The sequence below is a fragment of the Ricinus communis genome, chromosome 9, assembly GCF_019578655.1.
Source record: "Ricinus communis isolate WT05 ecotype wild-type chromosome 9, ASM1957865v1, whole genome shotgun sequence".
NCBI classification, from domain to species: Eukaryota; Viridiplantae; Streptophyta; class Magnoliopsida; order Malpighiales; family Euphorbiaceae; genus Ricinus; species Ricinus communis.
In genome coordinates this window covers 3,493,847-3,511,720 of record NC_063264.1, presented here as the reverse complement: position 1 = coordinate 3,511,720, position 17,874 = coordinate 3,493,847, and the positions used below count along the sequence as shown (strand labels likewise).

The following is a 17,874-nucleotide window of genomic DNA, read 5'->3' as shown; positions in this document are numbered from 1 at the left end:
ATATGAAAAAGAACTAGTTAGCGTTAGAACTGTTGATTGATGCCATAATAAATAAATAATTTTATTTAAGTAAATAAATAAATTTATAATTTTATTAAATTATGTTATTTAACATTAATATTTAATGTATCAAACACATAAAATTTGAATGTAAAAATAAATTTGTATACCAAAAAAAATTGTAGAGTGGTTAAAAATAAAAGGAACATATAAGCATAGATGCTAAAATACAAATAGAATATTATCTTCCACAAAATTCTTTTAATTATTATCAGAATTGATTAATAGCTACACCCAATGCCATGGGAATTCCAAAGTGTAGCTTTTGGCAGTACTACCCAATCGATAATTGATGGCTACAAAGTCAACAAGTGCAATATCTGTTGTTACTGGAATAGGACCATAACCAAGTATTGGCTGCTGCTACACTACCAATACTCTCTGTTTTTCTTTTGTTCGAGCGAAGCAGAATCTCAACCAAAACTCTTGCCAATTATCTTTGAATATGGAAAAGCAAAACTTGCAATTGCCAAAAGTGAAACTCGGGAATCAAGGCTTACAGGTAAGAAAACGTCTTTAAGTTCATCGAAAAATAACTATTCTTGATTATTTTTGCCTGCTGATAACACTGAAAAGTTACTATGTTATTAAAGATTGCCAGCATCTGATCAATTAAAATCTTCACATAATACAAACATTTAACTTTAATTTTAATTTTTGCTTGATGAATGATTCTTCTTTTATATTTGCAGTACCTTAAATATAAAGCAGAATAGTGTTTGTATTTTGATGGAATTCTAAGGAGAAGAAACAATGGAGTTTGTTTTCCATGTACAAGAACAGGGGAGACTTTCCATATGTTGTTAATGAATTGAGCTGTACTTGAAAATTGCGTAGAAACACATATTTCCTGCTTCTCTTCCTTATGCATGGTAGCATTAGTTGATTGAAGAAAACTATCTTTCTCACTCACTGATGGTTCTTTTCTGGCCTGCAGGTTTCCAGATTAGGGTTAGGATGTGCTGGACTTTCTGGGTTGCTGAATGCTCCTCTCTCACATGAAGATGGATGCTCTCTCATAAAGGAGGCCTTTAATAGAGGTGTCACCTTCATTGATACAGCTGATATCTATGGCTTTCATGATAATGAGATTATGGTTGGCAAGGTACGGTGTTTGTTCTTATCATTTTTACATAATTTTTCTCTGTTCCACATTTAACTTCTTAATTGATCAGATAAATCTTAAGTAGCTGATAATATTGCAAATAGATCATCAAGATCTATGTGCCACAGAACTGATTGTAGACATGATACTAGATATGCTTCTGTGAATGAGCATATGCAAGGGGAGTCTATTTTTCTTGCCAGTAAAATGAAGGTTAACTTTTCATACTTTCTTAGGCTTTGAAGCAGCTTCCTCGAGAAAAAGTTCAATTGGCTACAAAATTTGGATTCTTCACGTTAGAGGATGGCCAGTTTCAGGTTAAGGGGGACCCTGAATACGTACGCAAATGCTGCGAAGCCAGTCTCAAACGGCTCGATGTTGACTATATCGATCTGTATTATCAGCATCGCGTCGATACTTCAGTGCCAATAGAGGATACCGTAACTATAACATATTTCTTGATGTGAATTTTTAGTTTTATTAGATCGAGCATTTGGCTAACTTGAAATTTGTCCTGGACCCATGTTACTGATGATGAGACAGGTGGGGGAGCTTAAAAAACTTGTCAATGAAGGAAAAATAAAATATATTGGGTTATCAGAAGCAAGTGCAGACACAATAAGAAGGGCTCATGCAGTTCATCCCATCACTGCCTTGCAGATGGAATATTCTTTATGGACCCGAGATATTGAAGATGAGGTTTTTCCTCTCTGCAGGTATTTAGCGTTCTGAATTTTGCAATGAGAACTTACAAAGGCTTCTGAATTTATTAACATCTGTTCACAATTCACAGAGAACTTGGTATTGGGATAGTGGCATACAGTCCTCTTGGTGTTGGGTTCTTTGCCGGGAAGGCAGTTGTGGAAAGCCTGCCCAATGAGAGTTTTCTGGTATGCAACTACAATTTCGAACTTGTAAAACATAATATTATATTTCGGTTCCATATTAGAGATTATTTAATACATTAAAGAGGTATACACAATCGTTTTCAGCATTGCAACCTCAATCCGACGTAATTAGCCATTCTGCCTTCTAAAGAGAGAATGTATAGCAAAATGGCAGTAAAATTTAATTCTCACGAATACATAACAATGTTCCAGGCACAGGCACATCCAAGATTCAAAGAAGAGAATGTAGAGAAGAACAAAGTCCTATATGTACGACTTGCCAACTTGGCTACAAAGCATGGCTGCACCCCTCCTCAGCTAGCCCTGGCATGGCTTCTCTATCAAGGGGATGATATAGTCCCAATTCCTGGTATGCGAGGCTTTTACTCTGAAAAGTGTACTTTACACATAAATTTGGTTAAACTCTTTTAAATTTTTAGTTCAAACCATGCAAGATGAAACCAGTATAACCTTCAGTAGTACGTTTTATGAAACTGTAATTGGCTTTATACATGTTTCAAGAGTTGTAGTGACCGATTATTTAAATGTTGAAATTGTGCAGGTACAACCAAAGTTAAGAACCTTGATAACAACATTGGATCCTTGGCAGTGAAACTTACAAAAGAGGATTTAGAAGAAATTTCAAGTTCTGTGCAAGCTAATGAAGTTAGTGGCTCAAGAGAAGTGCCTTTAATAGCTAAATACACATGGAGGCTTGCAAATACCCCACCAAAATGATAAACTAATTTATATACCTTTAATTTCCCCCAAAAGAATAAAAGGGAAAAAGGAATTCTATTCTGTCTTTCTTAGAATAAATGAGTTTAATGTGTGGGATACTGATGAAGTTTGGTTGTTATGTCAACATTTTCAATCCAACTTGGGTGCAATGCATGTGGAAGTTGAAACATCTACTAATTTCTTATCCATGATTATTTCTTATCTATCAGCATTCCACTTTCAGAAACTCCCATCATAGAGTATACAAGTGCCATGAAAGTTTTCAGTAAAAGTATCACTGTCGTACACAAATGACAGGAAACCTTCCCCCTGTCATCTGTAAACTAGAGAAAGATTACAATCTGCAGCAAGGTAGCATGATCTATGGTTTGGCATTGGCATGATCAGTTGTTATTTGTGGTCAACCAACCTTATCATGTATTAAATAGCATATGCCGGGTGAGATGAAATCATAATTTGGCATTACCACACCGTTGTTTTAGAAGAACTTGATCTCAATAACTGAGCATTTTTCTATATTCAATTCTTAAATGTGTAGATAAAATCATGAAGACTAGTGCGTGCCCATGCATAGAATCTGACTTGTGAAGACTAGTTTACAATTTTACATGTGAAATGATTGCAGAAGGTCTGAAAAGATGTCTTTTAAAAAAAAAAACAAAGGTCTGAGAAAAGATGAGAAATACAACAACATATTACCAAGAAATTGTAATTTCTCAGTCAAAAGGCCCCGACTTACCAAGAAAGGCAAAAAATTGTAAAGGCTGTAGAAAAAAGTAATTTAGTTTGTTATTATATAATGTTGTTACAGCAACTTTGCGATCTAGTATACTATGCTATACCTTATCGTTTGCATCTACAACTGAGGTCTGTTTCCTCTGACAATGGAAGACAAGTCACAGATCCAAATGCCAAGAGTAAACTTGGAAGTCAGGGATTAGAGGTAAGCTTGTATATTTACTTTCCAAAATAGAGATATATTACTGCAACAGTCTTGGTGGTTTCTTTCTCCACCCGTAATCAACACTTCGTTCAGGCTTTTCTTTGACTTGTATTAGTTTGTATTTTCTGTGATTGGGCTCTGCAGGCAATTCTAAGCCTATTTAACAAGTTGCTTGGCATAGTCAATTTTAGAAGGCAAATCATATTCTGCTGAGAATTGGGGGAAGTATTTGAAAACACACAACTTTTTGTAACAAAAAAAACCATTTCATCACTTATTTAAATGGAGTGATCACGCAAAAGAAACCTGCTTTAGATATTCACTTCCATGTATAAGAAAAAAGAGGGACTGCCCAGATGCTTCGATGAATTTAGCTGTTGTTGGCAATTGTGTAGAAAAAGAAAATCATGGTATGTTCTTTTCTGGTATCCAGGTTTCTGGACTGGGATTGGTATGTCAGTGCAGGACTTTCTAGATAACTGAATGCTCCTCTCTCCCATGAAAATGAAAGTTCCCTCATAAAGGAGGCCTTTTATAAAGGTATTACCTTCTTTGATACAGCTGATAAATATGGAAATCATGATGATGAGATCATGGTTGGCAAGGTATTTCGCAATTTTAGATAAATTCTGAGTAATGTGAACTTGTTGTTTAGTTGATCAATAAATAGATTAAAGAAGCCGATAAAATTGCAAACAGATAATCAAGATTTATGTGGCCGGAAATGATTGTAGTCAGGCTAGACCTCCTCATGTTCAATGCGGAAGAGAATCTGTAATTCTTTCTTAATCAACAACACTTTTCTTGCTAACGAAATGAAGGTTAAAATTTTTGGATTCCTGGTGTTAAGAGGATAGTCAGTCTCAGATTAAGGGGATTCCTGAATATGTGTGCAAATGCTAAGTTAGTCTCAAACGACTTGATGTCGAATATATTGATCTCTATTATCAGCATCGTGAATTACAAGAAATTTCAGACGCTGTGCAAGTTAATGAAGTCAGTGGCTCAAGAGAAGTGACTGTCCTAGCTAAGTATGCTCGCAAATACCCCACCCAAATATTTAACCACATTAAATATATTTTTCTTGAACAAAAAGGGAAAAGAATTATTCCTGTCTTCTTATGATAAATGAAAAAAAAAAAGTATTTTCGTTGTAAATGATATAACAGAGAATCCCCATCAGGAAGAATATAATATGTGAGATACTAATGAGTTGGTTATCACATCGACATTGTCAGATCAGAAATGGGTGTAGTGTCCTGTTGGATGTGTAAAGTTGAAACATCTAATGCTCTCTGATCTATGATGATTTTTGGGGTTTGTGTAAGAATATATAGGCCTGCAAAATAACATGGACGTCACAAGAACCATGAAACTATATAGACTTCCGCAAGGTAACAAGACTCATTAGATTAGAAGAAGTCCTTGACAGAAATAAAACTTGACTTGTGAACTAGTCTACATGTATGCATGTGAGATGATTGCAGAAGGGTACCTGTTTCCTGTTTAGCTCCTATAATAAGATCTTTTATTTAAGGTCTGAAAGATGCAATATGCAACATCTTGAATTTAATATTCCAAAATTTGCGTACGTACTAAGAAATGATAATTACTCAATAGTAACAACTGGCCCCACCTTACCAAGAAATGGAAAACACTTTATAAAGCTAGTTGGAACGAGAATATAATGTTGTTGTAACATCAACTCTGCACTTTAATATTTTTTTTCTCCTTATCATTGATCTACAGGTAAGCTCTGTTTTCTTTGACAATGGAAGAGAAGTTACAGATCCAAATCCCAAGAGTGAAACTGGGAAGTCAGGGACTGGAGGTAAGCATGAGATTTGTGCAATTACTTTACAAAATGGAAATACAATATTGCAAGAATCTAGGTGGTTTCTTTCTCCACCTTATTTCTTGTGGGTCATTATTATTGACTTTAGGCTTTGATTAGTTGGAATTCCTCAAATTTCTGCAAGCAATTCTAGACCTATTCAACAAGTTTCTTGTCATAGTCAACTTTTTCAGAAAGCAGATAAAATTCTGCTAGTCTTCTACAAGTCAAACAGGAAGAAAACAAGATGAGATACAACAAGAAGCTTTTGGCTTTTGTAATTTTGAACATTTTATCGACTTCTTTGAAATTCAATCGTGGATCATGTTAATTATATGGTGTTTGATGGTGATTTTCAGAGCTTTAATGAAGCATGATTGTCCTCAACTAGGTGTAACAAAGTACAGCACTAGATGGTCATATCAAATAACCATTGAAATTCTTACAAAAAATTTTGCAGTCAGTGTATGACTGCTGAAGGGCTGTCATTTTCTTGTAATGGTGTTGATTGCAGGTTTCTAAATTGGGATTTGGGTGCGCGGGAATGTCAGGAATATACAATGCACCACTGCCACATGAAGCTGGATGTGCAATTATGAAGGATGTGTTTTCCAAGGGAATCACATTTTTTGACACATCTGATCTATATGGAGATAACTATGATAATGAGATCATGGTCGGGAAGGTACCTTTCTTTCAGATCTCAAATTTCATATTTCAAGTTCAAGTCCAAACCTGAAATTAATTTTATACTGAAGCCTGATGTAATGAAAACCATAATTAGATTATGCTGTGGAGGCAGAACTTTGGTTCAAGCAAGTTTTTTTTTAAAAGAAGAAGATTGTACTTTCTTTTATTAAACAGTATTTATATTATTTAATTAGCTCTCTCCATTGTCAGGCTTTAAAGCAACTTCCTAGAGAAAAAGTACAGTTAGCTACAAAATTTGGCATTAAAAAGTCAAAGGGATTGCAATTTGAAGTAATTGGTAATCCAGAATACGTAAGGCAATGCTGTGAAGCTAGTCTAAAGCGGCTTGATGTGGATTATATTGATCTGTATTATCAGCATCGTATAGACACTTCAGTGCCAATAGAGGATACTGTAAGAGTTACAAGTACTTTTTTTTATATTACAGTTCCTTTCTCATTACTTTTTCCTGTTTTAACTTGTTGTATCAAATGTAGAATCTTGACTGTTAGTGGACTCTGATATAAATTTTCATGGTAGATGGGAGAACTGAAGAAGCTGGTGGAGGAGGAAAAAATAAAGTACATCGGCTTGTCTGAAGCAAGTGTAGACACTATAAGAAGGGCACATGCTGTTCATCCCATAACAGCTGTAGAAATGGAGTACTCGTTGTGGGCTCGTGACATCGAAGAGGACATAATTCCGATCTGTAGGTTAGTTATATAGCTTCTTGTTTTTTATTCGCCATTTAAATCTCTGCTATGATATATGCATAGTTTAAGCAGATATTTCAGTTCCCTTCTTCTTTGGTATCTGACACTTGGTCTGATAGATACCAGATATTTCTACAAATATTCAAGTTTTAGCTCTTTGATAATTTCCTGACTCCTTCCTCAGAGAGCTTGGCATTGGAATTGTAGCATATAGCCCACTCGGTCGGGGATTTCTTGCTGGGAAGGCAGTTGTAGAGAACTTGCCTGAGAAGAGTCTATTGGTATCCGACTGCTATGTACACTTGGTTTTTCTTTTCGTTTCTTGATTCATTGGTAACTAAGTATAGCTTGAATTGATCTGATATCCTTCTGTATGTAGTTTATACATCCAAGATTTACTGGAGAGAATTTGGAGAAAAACAAACTCAGTTATGCCCGTCTTGCGGATCTTGCTGCAAAGCGTGCCTGCACTCCAGCTCAATTAGCTCTAGCATGGGTTCTCCACCAGGGCGAAGACATAGTTCCAATTCCTGGTATGTTTAGCTCTTTTTAGTATTCCATCTAATGTGTGTAATTTACTTTTTCCTATTTAATTTTTGTCAGCAAATGGCCGCAAAGAAAAAGTGTGTATATCTTCAGGTTTTTGTTTCATGAATTTGGATTCGAGCATGATGTCCAATTATTATAGTACAGAGATTACTGCTGTATTCCTGTTCGATGTTTTACAGGGACTACTAAATTGAAGAACCTTGAAAACAATATCGGATCCTTGACAGTGAAGCTGACAGAAGAGGATCTGAAAGAAATTTCTGATGCTGTACCGATTAATGAAGTAGGAGGTCGAAGAGAATACGATATGTTCGCTAATTATGTATACAAGCTTGCAAATACCCCATACAAGTAACTGCAATTCCGAAGACGCAGATACATTTTGGCATAAAGAAGGACTAATAACCTTTCTTAGGTGCCCTAATAAATGTTCTTTTGGAGCATGAATTTCTTACTAAGATGACATTATTTTCTTTCATACCCTAAGGTATCATTAACAGTAATTTTGTGTAGATTCCGTGCCCTGAAAACTGTGTGGACTTGTCAACCTGAAACATCTCCTGTTCTATAACTGGCTTTATTGCTCCCTCTGAACAACCTTCATAACAACTGGATCCTTGAAGATTAAACAAGACCTGAAAGAAAATTATCATTGCAGTGGTTATTGATGAGGTAGGTGGTGAATTATCTAATTACACTTACAAGTTAATGCTCCAGCCATAACCTGCAAGCAGCCAGTACTGCTGGAAAATAATTTAATTAGTTAAAAAGCACGAATAATATTGAAACGATGATTAGCAAAAGAAATGATCCCATCAATTCTTGCTTGAACTGTTATTTTGGCACTTCCATCCACTCTTTGCCTACTTGCGCGCTTCAAATTGGCGTATACACACATTGGTCACGTGTCGAATTTTTGTGGTAAAATCGTGGCACAATTTTGGGGTCAAATTATGTTGTATTACTTGAATGTTCTAGCCTAGTGTAAACTGAAAAACCTAGAACAATAATGGCCTCAGATTTTTAAATGGGTTAGGCGTCAACTAGTGAATGAGGAAGTATCCACGTCACCAATTTCCACTACATGTATAGACAGAGAGTCCCGTGACCCAATCACTTTCCTGTAAAAGATATAGAAGACGTGGACCTTCAATTATCCTATACTCCCATGCCCTATTAGCCTATATATACCCACCTTACCTGACCTAACATTTCATATAGTAGAAGTGCAAGTGCATAGTAATACTTTTTAAGTCCAGACCAGACCATCACAAGAAACCTTCAGAATTCTTGGCAAGAGATTCTTTATATTGAATAGATGATGTCAGGAGCAACAGTCATGCAAGCAGCGATCCTGGCTAGTCCAGTTCTACGTCCTAATCGGGCCAGAGTTACCCAATTCCTCCCTGCTCCGTACACTCCAAGACTGCGCAGAATGGCCACCGCTACTCCAGTGAGATGCATGGCAGAGGTAAGCATTTAGTCTTGGGATTTGGTTAATGTCGATGCAAAATGATTCTTGAGATTTTATTTGAAATATATGTTGGAGATGCTGAACCATTTTCGGTTTTATGATAATGAATCCGCAGGAGAAGGAAAATCAAGAAATGAAGCCGACTGAACCTGTCAGCGCAACCCCTAAACCTCAACCTGCTCCTAAACCAAAGGTAGGAACATATTAATCAATAGTGCACTAGAAAAATAAACGATGTGAATAGTGATAACCTGTGATCTAATAATATGTTTAATGATGGACAGGTCAGCACCAAGTGGTCGGATTTATTAGCATTCAGTGGACCAGCTCCGGAGAGGATCAACGGCAGGTTGGCCATGATTGGCTTTGTTGCAGCAATGGCAGTGGAGCTGGCTAAGGGACAAGACTTGTTTACACAGGTGTCCAGTGGTGGAATCACTTGGTTCGTAGGAACAAGTGTTGTGCTCTCTCTCGCATCATTGATCCCATTGTTTAAAGGGGTTAATGTAGAGTCTAAATCAAAAGGGTTGATGACATCTGATGCTGAGTTGTGGAATGGTAGATTTGCCATGCTGGGGTTGGTTGCATTAGCCTTTACTGAGTATGTGATAGGTGGAGCACTTGTGTAGGTTCTACTCTACGCTAGCTCATACTTCAAATCCGATGCTGAGTCCTTGTGTTCATGTAATCTTGAAATCTAGGCCCTAGCTATTAGCTGTTGGAAACATATTATTGTATTTGGTTTGTAGGCTAAATATTTATACAAGAAATACAGCAAATTGATTAAAAAACTTTTTTTTATTTTCAGCCCTTTTAGGCAATGCAATTCATTCAAGCCGTTTTTATGTACAACTAATTAACCTAATGAACCCTAGTAACAGCTGAAGCAGAAAATAGCCTCATCAACAAAAGAACCAATATGAACTTTTATTTTACATAGTACAAAGAACATGGAAGATTGAACTGGTATCTTATATAATGTAAGAAACCAAATCGGCAAAATACTTTATGCAAAAATAATGCATAAAATCCAGTGAGATTAAAAAACCACAAAAATATTAAGAAAGAAAACCAAAAATCCATAGCCTAATGAAGCTCTCTTTCTTCCAAAGATTCAGCTTCCCAATGGAATTAACATTCTTAATCGCCTTCAGTTTCTCTAGAAATATCAATATACCTTTGCCTCGGCTACAATCTAGAGCTGGAAAGATTTTGAGAGAAGGTGCAGGAGCAGCCTACTCGAATGTGGTCAGCTTCTGTGAGAAAGCAGTGCAAACCAAAAACAGATTTGGTCAAAGAAGCCATAAAGCCAGGCGCAGAAGGGAATAGGAGCTTCACCACGTATACAAGGTTAATGTTAATGATTGAAGCACATCCGCTGAGTACGTATTAGAGCTAACAGCTAAACTAGCCAAACCAGAAGTCGTCCAGAATTTATTACAACTCTCCACAACTATACCATGAAAATTGGACTTGATATCCTCTCTTATTCATCAAAATGTGTTATCATCACTTACATATATGGGAAAGTGCCATCTACAGTATTCCACGCATATAAACAGGAAAGAATGAGACGAATACATCTTTTCTCTATTATAGCTATTTACAGAGCAGTTAATTATGAACATTGGTGGTGGAATACATTGTATTCAACCACTATACGTCAAGCTGCAGAAGCTGATCCAACTCCCCGTTTTGATGCTTATCAAGATCCTCTCCAGAATCGTTTACTTTCTGCACAAAATACTAACTGTTATTACAAAGAAATCTACAAGATACAAAGATGACATTTTCATATGGAAAAATAAATAAAATCAAACACACTGAGGTTAGCTCAGCATAGTTGGAAAAGCTTGCCAGCAGTTTGTACAAATGTCAAAATTAACAGAAAATTGCAAAACACTCCCAGCCATTTGTTTCTGGATGAAAACCCAGAAGTGCACAATTTTCCATATAGAATGCAACAGCAGTTAAAGGGGGAAAAAGGAACAAAAGCAGGTGGCGTTTGCCTCCACAAGAACAAAATATGCTGCATTATTTCTCTGGCAGCTTTAAAAAAATCTAGGGTGGGGAACTGGGGGGAAAATGCAGCAAAACAGGAACTACAGCTTCAAATTCTTCCTTTGGATCGTAAAGCAAAATGGAGATACTTACTTCTACCGGCAGATCAACGGGGAACAAATTTATGGCACCAGGATTAAAGCTGAATCCACTGAAGAACAACCATGCCATAAAACATAGATATTAGTTACGTGTGAGGAACTATAAATAGCTTAAAAACGATTATGGCAATAATGATAGTCAACAAGCAAATAAACAAGGCAAGGCAGACCACTCGGTCAATCAGAACTGGTGACTCATGCTATCATGCATATTCAGGGGGAATGGTGGTGGTGGTTGAAGAAAAGAGGAAGAAAATATGCAGAGGGCAGGAGATGCAGAAAATTTACCAATAGGTCAAAGCCAACCGCCAAATGTATGGTGTGAAGAACTCCTCTGGATGACTCTCTTGTTCATACGAAAAATGTAATTGAGTAAACATCTGTTGCAATAAAAACAAACGGCCACCATAAGAAAAGGCAGAACTAATTCCTGAAGATAATACATCCAGAGTTGGGAAAGGCTGTTAAGTTTCCAAATGATTTCTTTTTACCTTCATCCCTTCACCTCGCCATGATCGACAATTAATGATTATGAGTTGGAGAACTTTCTCTACCGACCATTCCCCATCTTGGGTTTGCGCATCCATGCGACTATTGAAAAAATCTAAAACCTATAAAGGTCACAAACATCTTAAATTACTCAAAACACAATCAAGCACAAGAAAGTATTATTTAGGTACTGAAAATTTCAAAACAAGTGCATCACTGTCACCTAAAACTATGCCAAAAAATAATCCAAGATTTATCAGAAAAGAAAATGGAGCAATTCCCATTTAAAAAAATACCATGTATATATTTTCAATCAGTTCGTTAAAGCGTGGATGATTCTTAAATGGCTGAAAAACCTCCTGCCTGTGCATTATAGCATATACAACCTGCCACAAACCACAAAATAAGAAATCTGGGAACCAGAGTAGCATTTCGCATAATTTTGTGCCTAGAGGGGAAACAAAAACAGTTCATACTGAATCTAAATTCGAAATAATACCTCAGGATTGCGTGGCAGGGCATAAGTCAAAGTTGCATTTAATATTTCAAGGACAATCCTCAAGAAGTCTGTGTAGATGTGCAACTCAGCAGACTGTGACAAAATGTAATCCAGTTAAGCTAGTAGGAAAGGAATAAGGCCATATACAAGTAGTATCACAAATCTATTGTAACAATGCCACATTATAAAAACACCGCATTGACTACCATATCTTCAGCGAGGCTGTCTTGTTCGGCTGTGCCATTCTTCCCTATCTTATCATCTATTCTCTCTGCAAGTTTGTTATACCTAAAAAATTGCAACACCCCATTAAGAAAAAGAGTAACAAGATAACACAAGAATATTAGAAAATGAATAGCCGAAACAGAGTGATAAAATGATCAAGATACTATACTAAAGTACAAGAAGAGAAGCTGAACAGAAGTGACATACTTGCGAGAAAGCATGTAGAAAAGGCTAACTAGTCTTTGTGATGCATATGCACTCAGCCGGTGGACGTGAGGGGCCATGTTTGCCAGAGTCGCTAGACAAGTTGTATGGAGATAGAGATCCTGTCATAAATTTAAACTTTGAGAGGGTAGTGAAGGAAGAGATTTTAGAGTTACAAAGCTGTCTGCCTTGTCGTCAAATATATGAACTTCAAGAAGGATAACCATATAAATTTAGAAAGTAAGATGAATACTTTTGGTCATACCCTCAGCTTAGATAGGTTATACTTCACAGTCCGTATAAGAATTATGACCATTAGGGAACCAAGAGATGTCTGGTGAAGAAGGTGGTCTTGATACCATGGGACACTTGGCAGTATCTGTAGGAGTTGGTGAAACGGTAAGGAAATAATATGTCCCATAAAAATAAGATCAAATACCAGCCAGTAGAGTTGGTCCTTACCATCTTGTGAATGCTTGCATTAAAAGAAGAGTCCTGACTAAGTATAAGAAGTATAATCAACAAGATGTATATGTGATTTGACGTCTTCTTTGAAGCATTGTATAGTGTCTCCAAAATAGGCATTAGCTGTAGGTTTCAGTCCAAATAAATAGATCATCTTTAGGGTGTATTTTAGCAAATACCATTGCAAAAGCCAATAAGACATGACAACACATAGAATCAAGAGACCAGAGAATTTTATTCATCTTAAGAACTAGTTTTTCCATATTCATAAAATATCAAATGGAGCCCTGTAGTACTTCTCCCCTTAATATGCAACATACCAGCCTTCAACCAAAGAGAGATCCATTTCCATAATAATCCAATATTGGAGTCTTGAGCAAAAAAGGAAAAAAGAAAAGAACGAGAAAAATATTAAATGATCTTTCATACCAAGGTATCCAAATCCGTGCGCACTAAAACATACTCCAAAAAGTCAGAATTTCCATGTACCAATGTGTAAAGCAATAAGGCAGCAGTTTCATCACCCAAACACCTACAAAGGAAAAATTTTAATCTTTCATTTGTACATATAAATTACAGTTCAAGTTTTGTACATTGCTAGACACATTTCTTCCAATTGGTGCCTGAAACAACTGTTAGCATCAAAATATGAAAACTTGGTACAACAGAAAGTTCCAAGTCTCTTTCCCTCTACCTGCTGATATAAATTTTTTGGATTTGGTTTTTCAGACTCCAACGATTTCCTCTCCCATGTCTATCTATGCATGTAAATCTTTTAGATTTGGATGTTAATACTCTAGAAAGAAACAGAACTAAATGCAATAAAAGAAGTTTAGTGCTAGTTAACTTCTATTTCCTCTCTCCCTCTTGGGGGCAGCCAAGTGTTACTTGCTTCTATCTCTTTCTCTCAGATGTTGCCAGTACAGGGCATACATCAAGATTAACCTAGCACCAATGATAAAGTAAAGCATGTGTTCTTACATAAGGGGGAAGAAAAAGAATATACTTACATGCCAAGAGTATCAAATAGAGATGCGAATGGTAACCGCACATGTGATGCATTGTGTACATTCCCCTCAATATCCACACGATCAACTGGAAAGAGGGTACTTTAGCAAGACAGAACAATATTTAACATGCTAACAACGTTCTCTTTTCTTAGAAAATAAAATATGAGAGACAGAGAGACAGAGAGATAGAGAGGAAGAAAAGAGGGTCTCACGTTCAATATCCCTTGCATTTTCTAGTGCTTTGCAGTATGGATTGTCAGAGAAATACATATTTGCTTTAGAAAGAGAATCAGATGCAGCACTGTCGTCACTTTTTCCTGTAAAGGGCTCGTCACCCACAATACATTTATGATAATAATTAAGTATAAGCAACACATGAAGACTGGCATCCGCCATTGGATTTCTTATGCCTTCACCATTTGAGCTGACCAAATAATTGAAAGGCAATAAGACAATAGTAGCTGCAAGACAAACATAATTTGTCAACTAAAGCATCAATGTAAAACAAAGACACTAATGCTATGTTTGGTTGAAATCCATTAATGAATTCATTTCATTTAAGAAAAAGACATAAGATAGAAAGTAAAATGGAAATGATAAAGTTGAAAAAGATATTTTGGTGTTATGAAATATATTGACTTATTAATATGGAATTTATTTGGAAATTCTACCTATTATTAGTTTAACTATAACCAATTCCACACAAATTTGATTATGTACAATTCTAAACTAATTTTCACTTTATTAAAAACATATAAACTTTAGATTTGCAAATGAATTCCTTAAATTTTATGGATTTCGACCAAATATAATGTAAAAGATTTGCTCAAAGTTCAAAAATACTACTCAATAGTAACCTTGGCTGAATATGAAAAGTGCATGAGAGCTTGCACAAAAATAGGAATGTCATATGGGAATCAGGAGAGACATTCTCAACTTCATATCAAGAAACAAATCACAGAGATCCTCAATCCTAGCTAGACAAATACATCTTGACCCAACAAATAATCCGTGGCAAGGAATCATAGTCAGAAAAAAAAACAACCTAAATCCAAATTATCTGTTAGGTAAAACAATCAATTGAAATTCATAAAATAAATTAAACATTTGAAACTTCCGAATAGAATCACAATCTAGTTCAAGCCCCAACTTCCCATATGTAATCTGACTAGTTCAAGCTTTGTGCTGTTAAACTTTGAGGTTTCAAATAAAAGCAACAAGCAAATTAACATGGTTCAGCATACCAGCCGCAGAACCAACTCTTTGCAAGACCCCAGGCTGACTCCCTTCAGAAAATAAGGAATAAGATGTATTCTTCAATGGGATGCGCGATCGCACTATGTAATTGAGTAATAGTCGCCGAACAACTGAACTGACCAAAGAATTTTCCTGAAAATAGTGCAAGGAACAGAATAAGATTCCAAGGTCTGGAGACTTCAGAACAATAGATGAGACCAAAGATCATTCACTAACCTGCACCATTGCTGCATCAATAAAAGGATTCATATCTGTTGGTCCCGGGGATGGACCATAGAGTAGTTGAGTTGACATTGCAACAAGCATGAAGTTAAGCAACTCCTGATGCAGGAGGTATGTGTTCGTACTTGTGACAAAAATAATAAAATTTTAGGAGAATAAAGGACTTAAAAAATCCTAATTGAGAAAAAATGGAAAAAAAAAAAATCCCATGATGTACCTTACATCTACAGAGCCAATAAAGCTAAGCACACTGTGCATGACAAGATTTTCAATGCTTTGATCTGCAGAGTCAAAACCCAAACTTAGCAAGGACATAAGTACAGGCGTATAGAATTTGACAAGAGAAAGTGCATTTTACCTCTAATGAAACCACTTGGTGCAGGTTCAGTTTGATCCAAGGATAAATACAAGTCATCAATAGTGTTGTTACTTGGAGCATTTTCAATTAAGTAATTCAGAAAAACAGAGGAAATATAAACCGCATTAACAGCCTTCATATAAACCGCCTGTGATGCTGCTGCACCACTACTACTTGATATTGCCTCTTGCACACATTGCGCTAAGTGAATCAAAATCTTCGCTAGATGCCTTGTGTAACAATTGTTTTGTGCTGCATAATTAATAAACAAACAAATTAAAATACCAAATAAGACCTAAACGGATGCAATTAGCATTATTCAAGAAAAATGTTAATTAATTAATTAAATGATAAGCAAATTAAAACTGACCGAAGAGCTGACAAGCTTCTTGAACACGATCATCAGGCCAGTGGAGATTGAGAGGAAGTTCTAGAAGTTTCTGCCAAAAATCGGAACCGAGAGGAAATGATTTTTCGCCGACAAAAGAACCGATTAGGTACTCCGCCGTGTCCTGTGGCCGTGCACTCTGCCGCGGCGTTGAAGGTACAGCTCCCATTGGATTGGATTGGATTGGAATTTGAAGCGGTTTTAGTGAGCGAGTCAACTGTGCTCAGGCGATCTTAAATCGCATTATAAGTTTTTCCTCTCTTAATTTTTTGGGGATCTGTTTGGCTCCGAAGAGAAAGTGGAAATGGAAAGAAAAAGTTTTACGTTTGATGCCGAGGAAGAGAGGGAGCTTGGAAACAAAGGTTTTGAAGAGAAAGAAAGGGGGATAAATCTGAAATATAACCTTAGAGCTACGATGCGTCATTTAGATATTTCAAATTTTACCAAGCTGTCCTTCTGATTTTATTTAATTCTTAGAAAAAGAAAACAAAAACTAAATGCCAAGTGATGATTTTACCAAACTGGATGATTTCTTGGATTGTAATTTGCTCTATCACTGAATTTTCTCTCTTGGAAAAAAGAAAAGTGATGAACAGTTTTTCCACAAAAATAAAATTCAGTCAGCAATAAATAATAATGACGTATAAAACGAATTAGTACACAGAACATCACTTTGGAGCAATATCAATATTTCTGAGAGAACTAATTTATGAGCTAATTCTATATGATTTAAAATTTATTAAAACAATCAAAATATTCTTTAATATTGTTTTTTTTTTCAACAGTTATTTTAATTGTTTTATATTTTTATTATTTTTAACAATTTTTTAATTTATATAATTTTATATGTAATTAGAAAAATAAAAAATACAGTTTAGATGGCAAATTTAGAAAAGAGCAATAGATTAATATTTCTGTTTTTTTTTTCTATAATTTACTAGTGTCTTTAGTAATATCCATGGATAAATATTAAATTTATGAATTATAAATATTTAAAATACTCTAAAAAATAAAATCATTAAAAAGACATAAAATTTAGTTGAGTTTAGAAAAATAATAAATCTATCAAAATAATAAATATATCTAAATCGGTCGTTAATTAATTAAATAATATTTAATACAAATCATAATTTCTTTTATTAACAAAGATTGAATCAGTCTGATCCTTGACAATACCACTGCAGCTTTAAGGAAGGCAAATTCAGTTGGTTTGCTAATTCATGCTATGTTGCTTTCATAGTTTGTAATGGATTAGTGGGATTAGAAAAAGAAAAATAAAAATAAAAGAAGAAAAACAAATAAAATTTATATGAGTAATTAAAAAAATAATAATAATAATTTAGTGGTGGCAAATGGTGTTTTATAATTAGGCAATATTAGAGGAGTAAAAGGAAAATAGTGATTCATCTGATATAAGATTGTATTGTCCAACCACAAATCATTGTTTTAAGCCATGTCAAATATTGCTCTCAGGATATTAGAATAGAAAAGGATAAATAATTATTATTACTAATATGATGCGGGGTACTTTAGTCATTTAGGAGAAATGGGATGGTAAAGCGTCACTATTAGACTATTAAACGCAGGTTTATGCTGTGA

At 35.4% G+C, this 17,874-nt stretch overlaps 3 protein-coding genes and 1 long non-coding RNA gene across 5 annotated transcripts; 2 read left to right on the top strand and 2 right to left on the bottom strand.

Moving 5' to 3' along the window:
- The first annotated feature begins 256 nt into the window (after positions 1-256).
- LOC8280221 (perakine reductase) lies at positions 257-8,000 on the top strand. 2 transcript variants are annotated; one of them, XM_002517019.4, is made up of 12 exons: positions 257-562; positions 998-1,165; positions 1,402-1,605; positions 1,709-1,881; positions 1,959-2,055; positions 2,266-2,422; positions 2,615-2,786; positions 3,039-3,051; positions 6,828-6,973; positions 7,158-7,254; positions 7,353-7,506; positions 7,702-8,000. In XM_002517019.4, the coding sequence occupies exons 1-12, from the start codon at positions 506-508 to the stop codon at positions 7,875-7,877; spliced, it is 1,614 nt and encodes a 537-aa protein (XP_002517065.3). In that variant the 5' UTR covers positions 257-505; the 3' UTR covers positions 7,878-8,000. The 2 variants fall into 2 exon arrangements, with proteins under 2 accessions (XP_002517065.3, XP_002517067.2); XM_002517021.4 differs by lacking the exons at positions 257-562; positions 998-1,165; positions 1,402-1,605; ... (3 more) ...; positions 2,615-2,786; positions 3,039-3,051 and adding exons at positions 5,417-5,567; positions 6,085-6,255; positions 6,471-6,674 and having other exon boundaries at positions 6,801-6,973.
- LOC125371041 lies at positions 7,771-8,599 on the bottom strand. Its single transcript, XR_007217213.1, has 2 exons — positions 8,247-8,599; positions 7,771-8,157 (listed from the first exon to the last, which is right to left on the bottom strand). It is a non-coding gene; the product is annotated as an uncharacterized LOC125371041 (long non-coding RNA).
- A 167-nt stretch (positions 8,600-8,766) lies between these two features.
- Positions 8,767-9,797, top strand: LOC8280224 (early light-induced protein, chloroplastic). The gene is made up of 3 exons (XM_002517022.4): positions 8,767-8,993; positions 9,112-9,189; positions 9,281-9,797. Exons 1-3 carry the CDS (start codon positions 8,841-8,843, stop codon positions 9,623-9,625), a joined length of 576 nt encoding a protein of 191 aa, XP_002517068.1. The 5' UTR covers positions 8,767-8,840; the 3' UTR covers positions 9,626-9,797.
- A 653-nt stretch (positions 9,798-10,450) lies between these two features.
- LOC8280225 (dymeclin) lies at positions 10,451-16,680 on the bottom strand. The gene is made up of 18 exons (XM_015718039.3): positions 16,258-16,680; positions 15,888-16,139; positions 15,747-15,810; positions 15,524-15,653; positions 15,295-15,439; positions 14,263-14,511; positions 14,051-14,135; positions 13,470-13,572; positions 13,038-13,163; positions 12,841-12,954; positions 12,579-12,697; positions 12,353-12,434; positions 12,147-12,239; positions 11,944-12,033; positions 11,650-11,769; positions 11,447-11,538; positions 11,151-11,208; positions 10,451-10,730 (listed from the first exon to the last, which is right to left on the bottom strand). The coding sequence occupies exons 1-18, from the start codon at positions 16,442-16,444 to the stop codon at positions 10,653-10,655; spliced, it is 2,187 nt and encodes a 728-aa protein (XP_015573525.1). The 5' UTR covers positions 16,445-16,680; the 3' UTR covers positions 10,451-10,652.
- Positions 16,681-17,874: the final 1,194 nt, after the last annotated feature.

What these genes read in the sequence shown, in the direction of transcription:
- LOC8280221 (XM_002517019.4), top strand. Translation starts at nt 506, where the DNA reads ATGGAAAAGCAAAACTTGCAATTGCCAAAAGTGAAACTCGGGAATCAA. An exon ending in GACATAATTCCGATCTGTAG is followed by an intron (nt 6,974 to 7,157) that starts GTTAGTTATATA and finishes CTCCTTCCTCAG; the next exon opens with AGAGCTTGGCATTGGAATTG. An exon ending in AGACATAGTTCCAATTCCTG is followed by an intron (nt 7,507 to 7,701) that starts GTATGTTTAGCT and finishes GATGTTTTACAG; the next exon opens with GGACTACTAAATTGAAGAAC.
- LOC8280225 (XM_015718039.3), bottom strand. Translation starts at nt 16,444, where the DNA reads ATGGGAGCTGTACCTTCAACGCCGCGGCAGAGTGCACGGCCACAGGAC. An exon ending in AAGAGTTGGTTCTGCGGCTG is followed by an intron (nt 14,512 to 15,294) that starts GTATGCTGAACC and finishes TTTGTCTTGCAG; the next exon opens with CTACTATTGTCTTATTGCCT. An exon ending in ACAGCCTCGCTGAAGATATG is followed by an intron (nt 12,240 to 12,352) that starts GTAGTCAATGCG and finishes ATTTTGTCACAG; the next exon opens with TCTGCTGAGTTGCACATCTA.
- LOC8280224 (XM_002517022.4), top strand. Translation starts at nt 8,841, where the DNA reads ATGATGTCAGGAGCAACAGTCATGCAAGCAGCGATCCTGGCTAGTCCA. An exon ending in CAGTGAGATGCATGGCAGAG is followed by an intron (nt 8,994 to 9,111) that starts GTAAGCATTTAG and finishes ATGAATCCGCAG; the next exon opens with GAGAAGGAAAATCAAGAAAT. An exon ending in AACCTGCTCCTAAACCAAAG is followed by an intron (nt 9,190 to 9,280) that starts GTAGGAACATAT and finishes AATGATGGACAG; the next exon opens with GTCAGCACCAAGTGGTCGGA.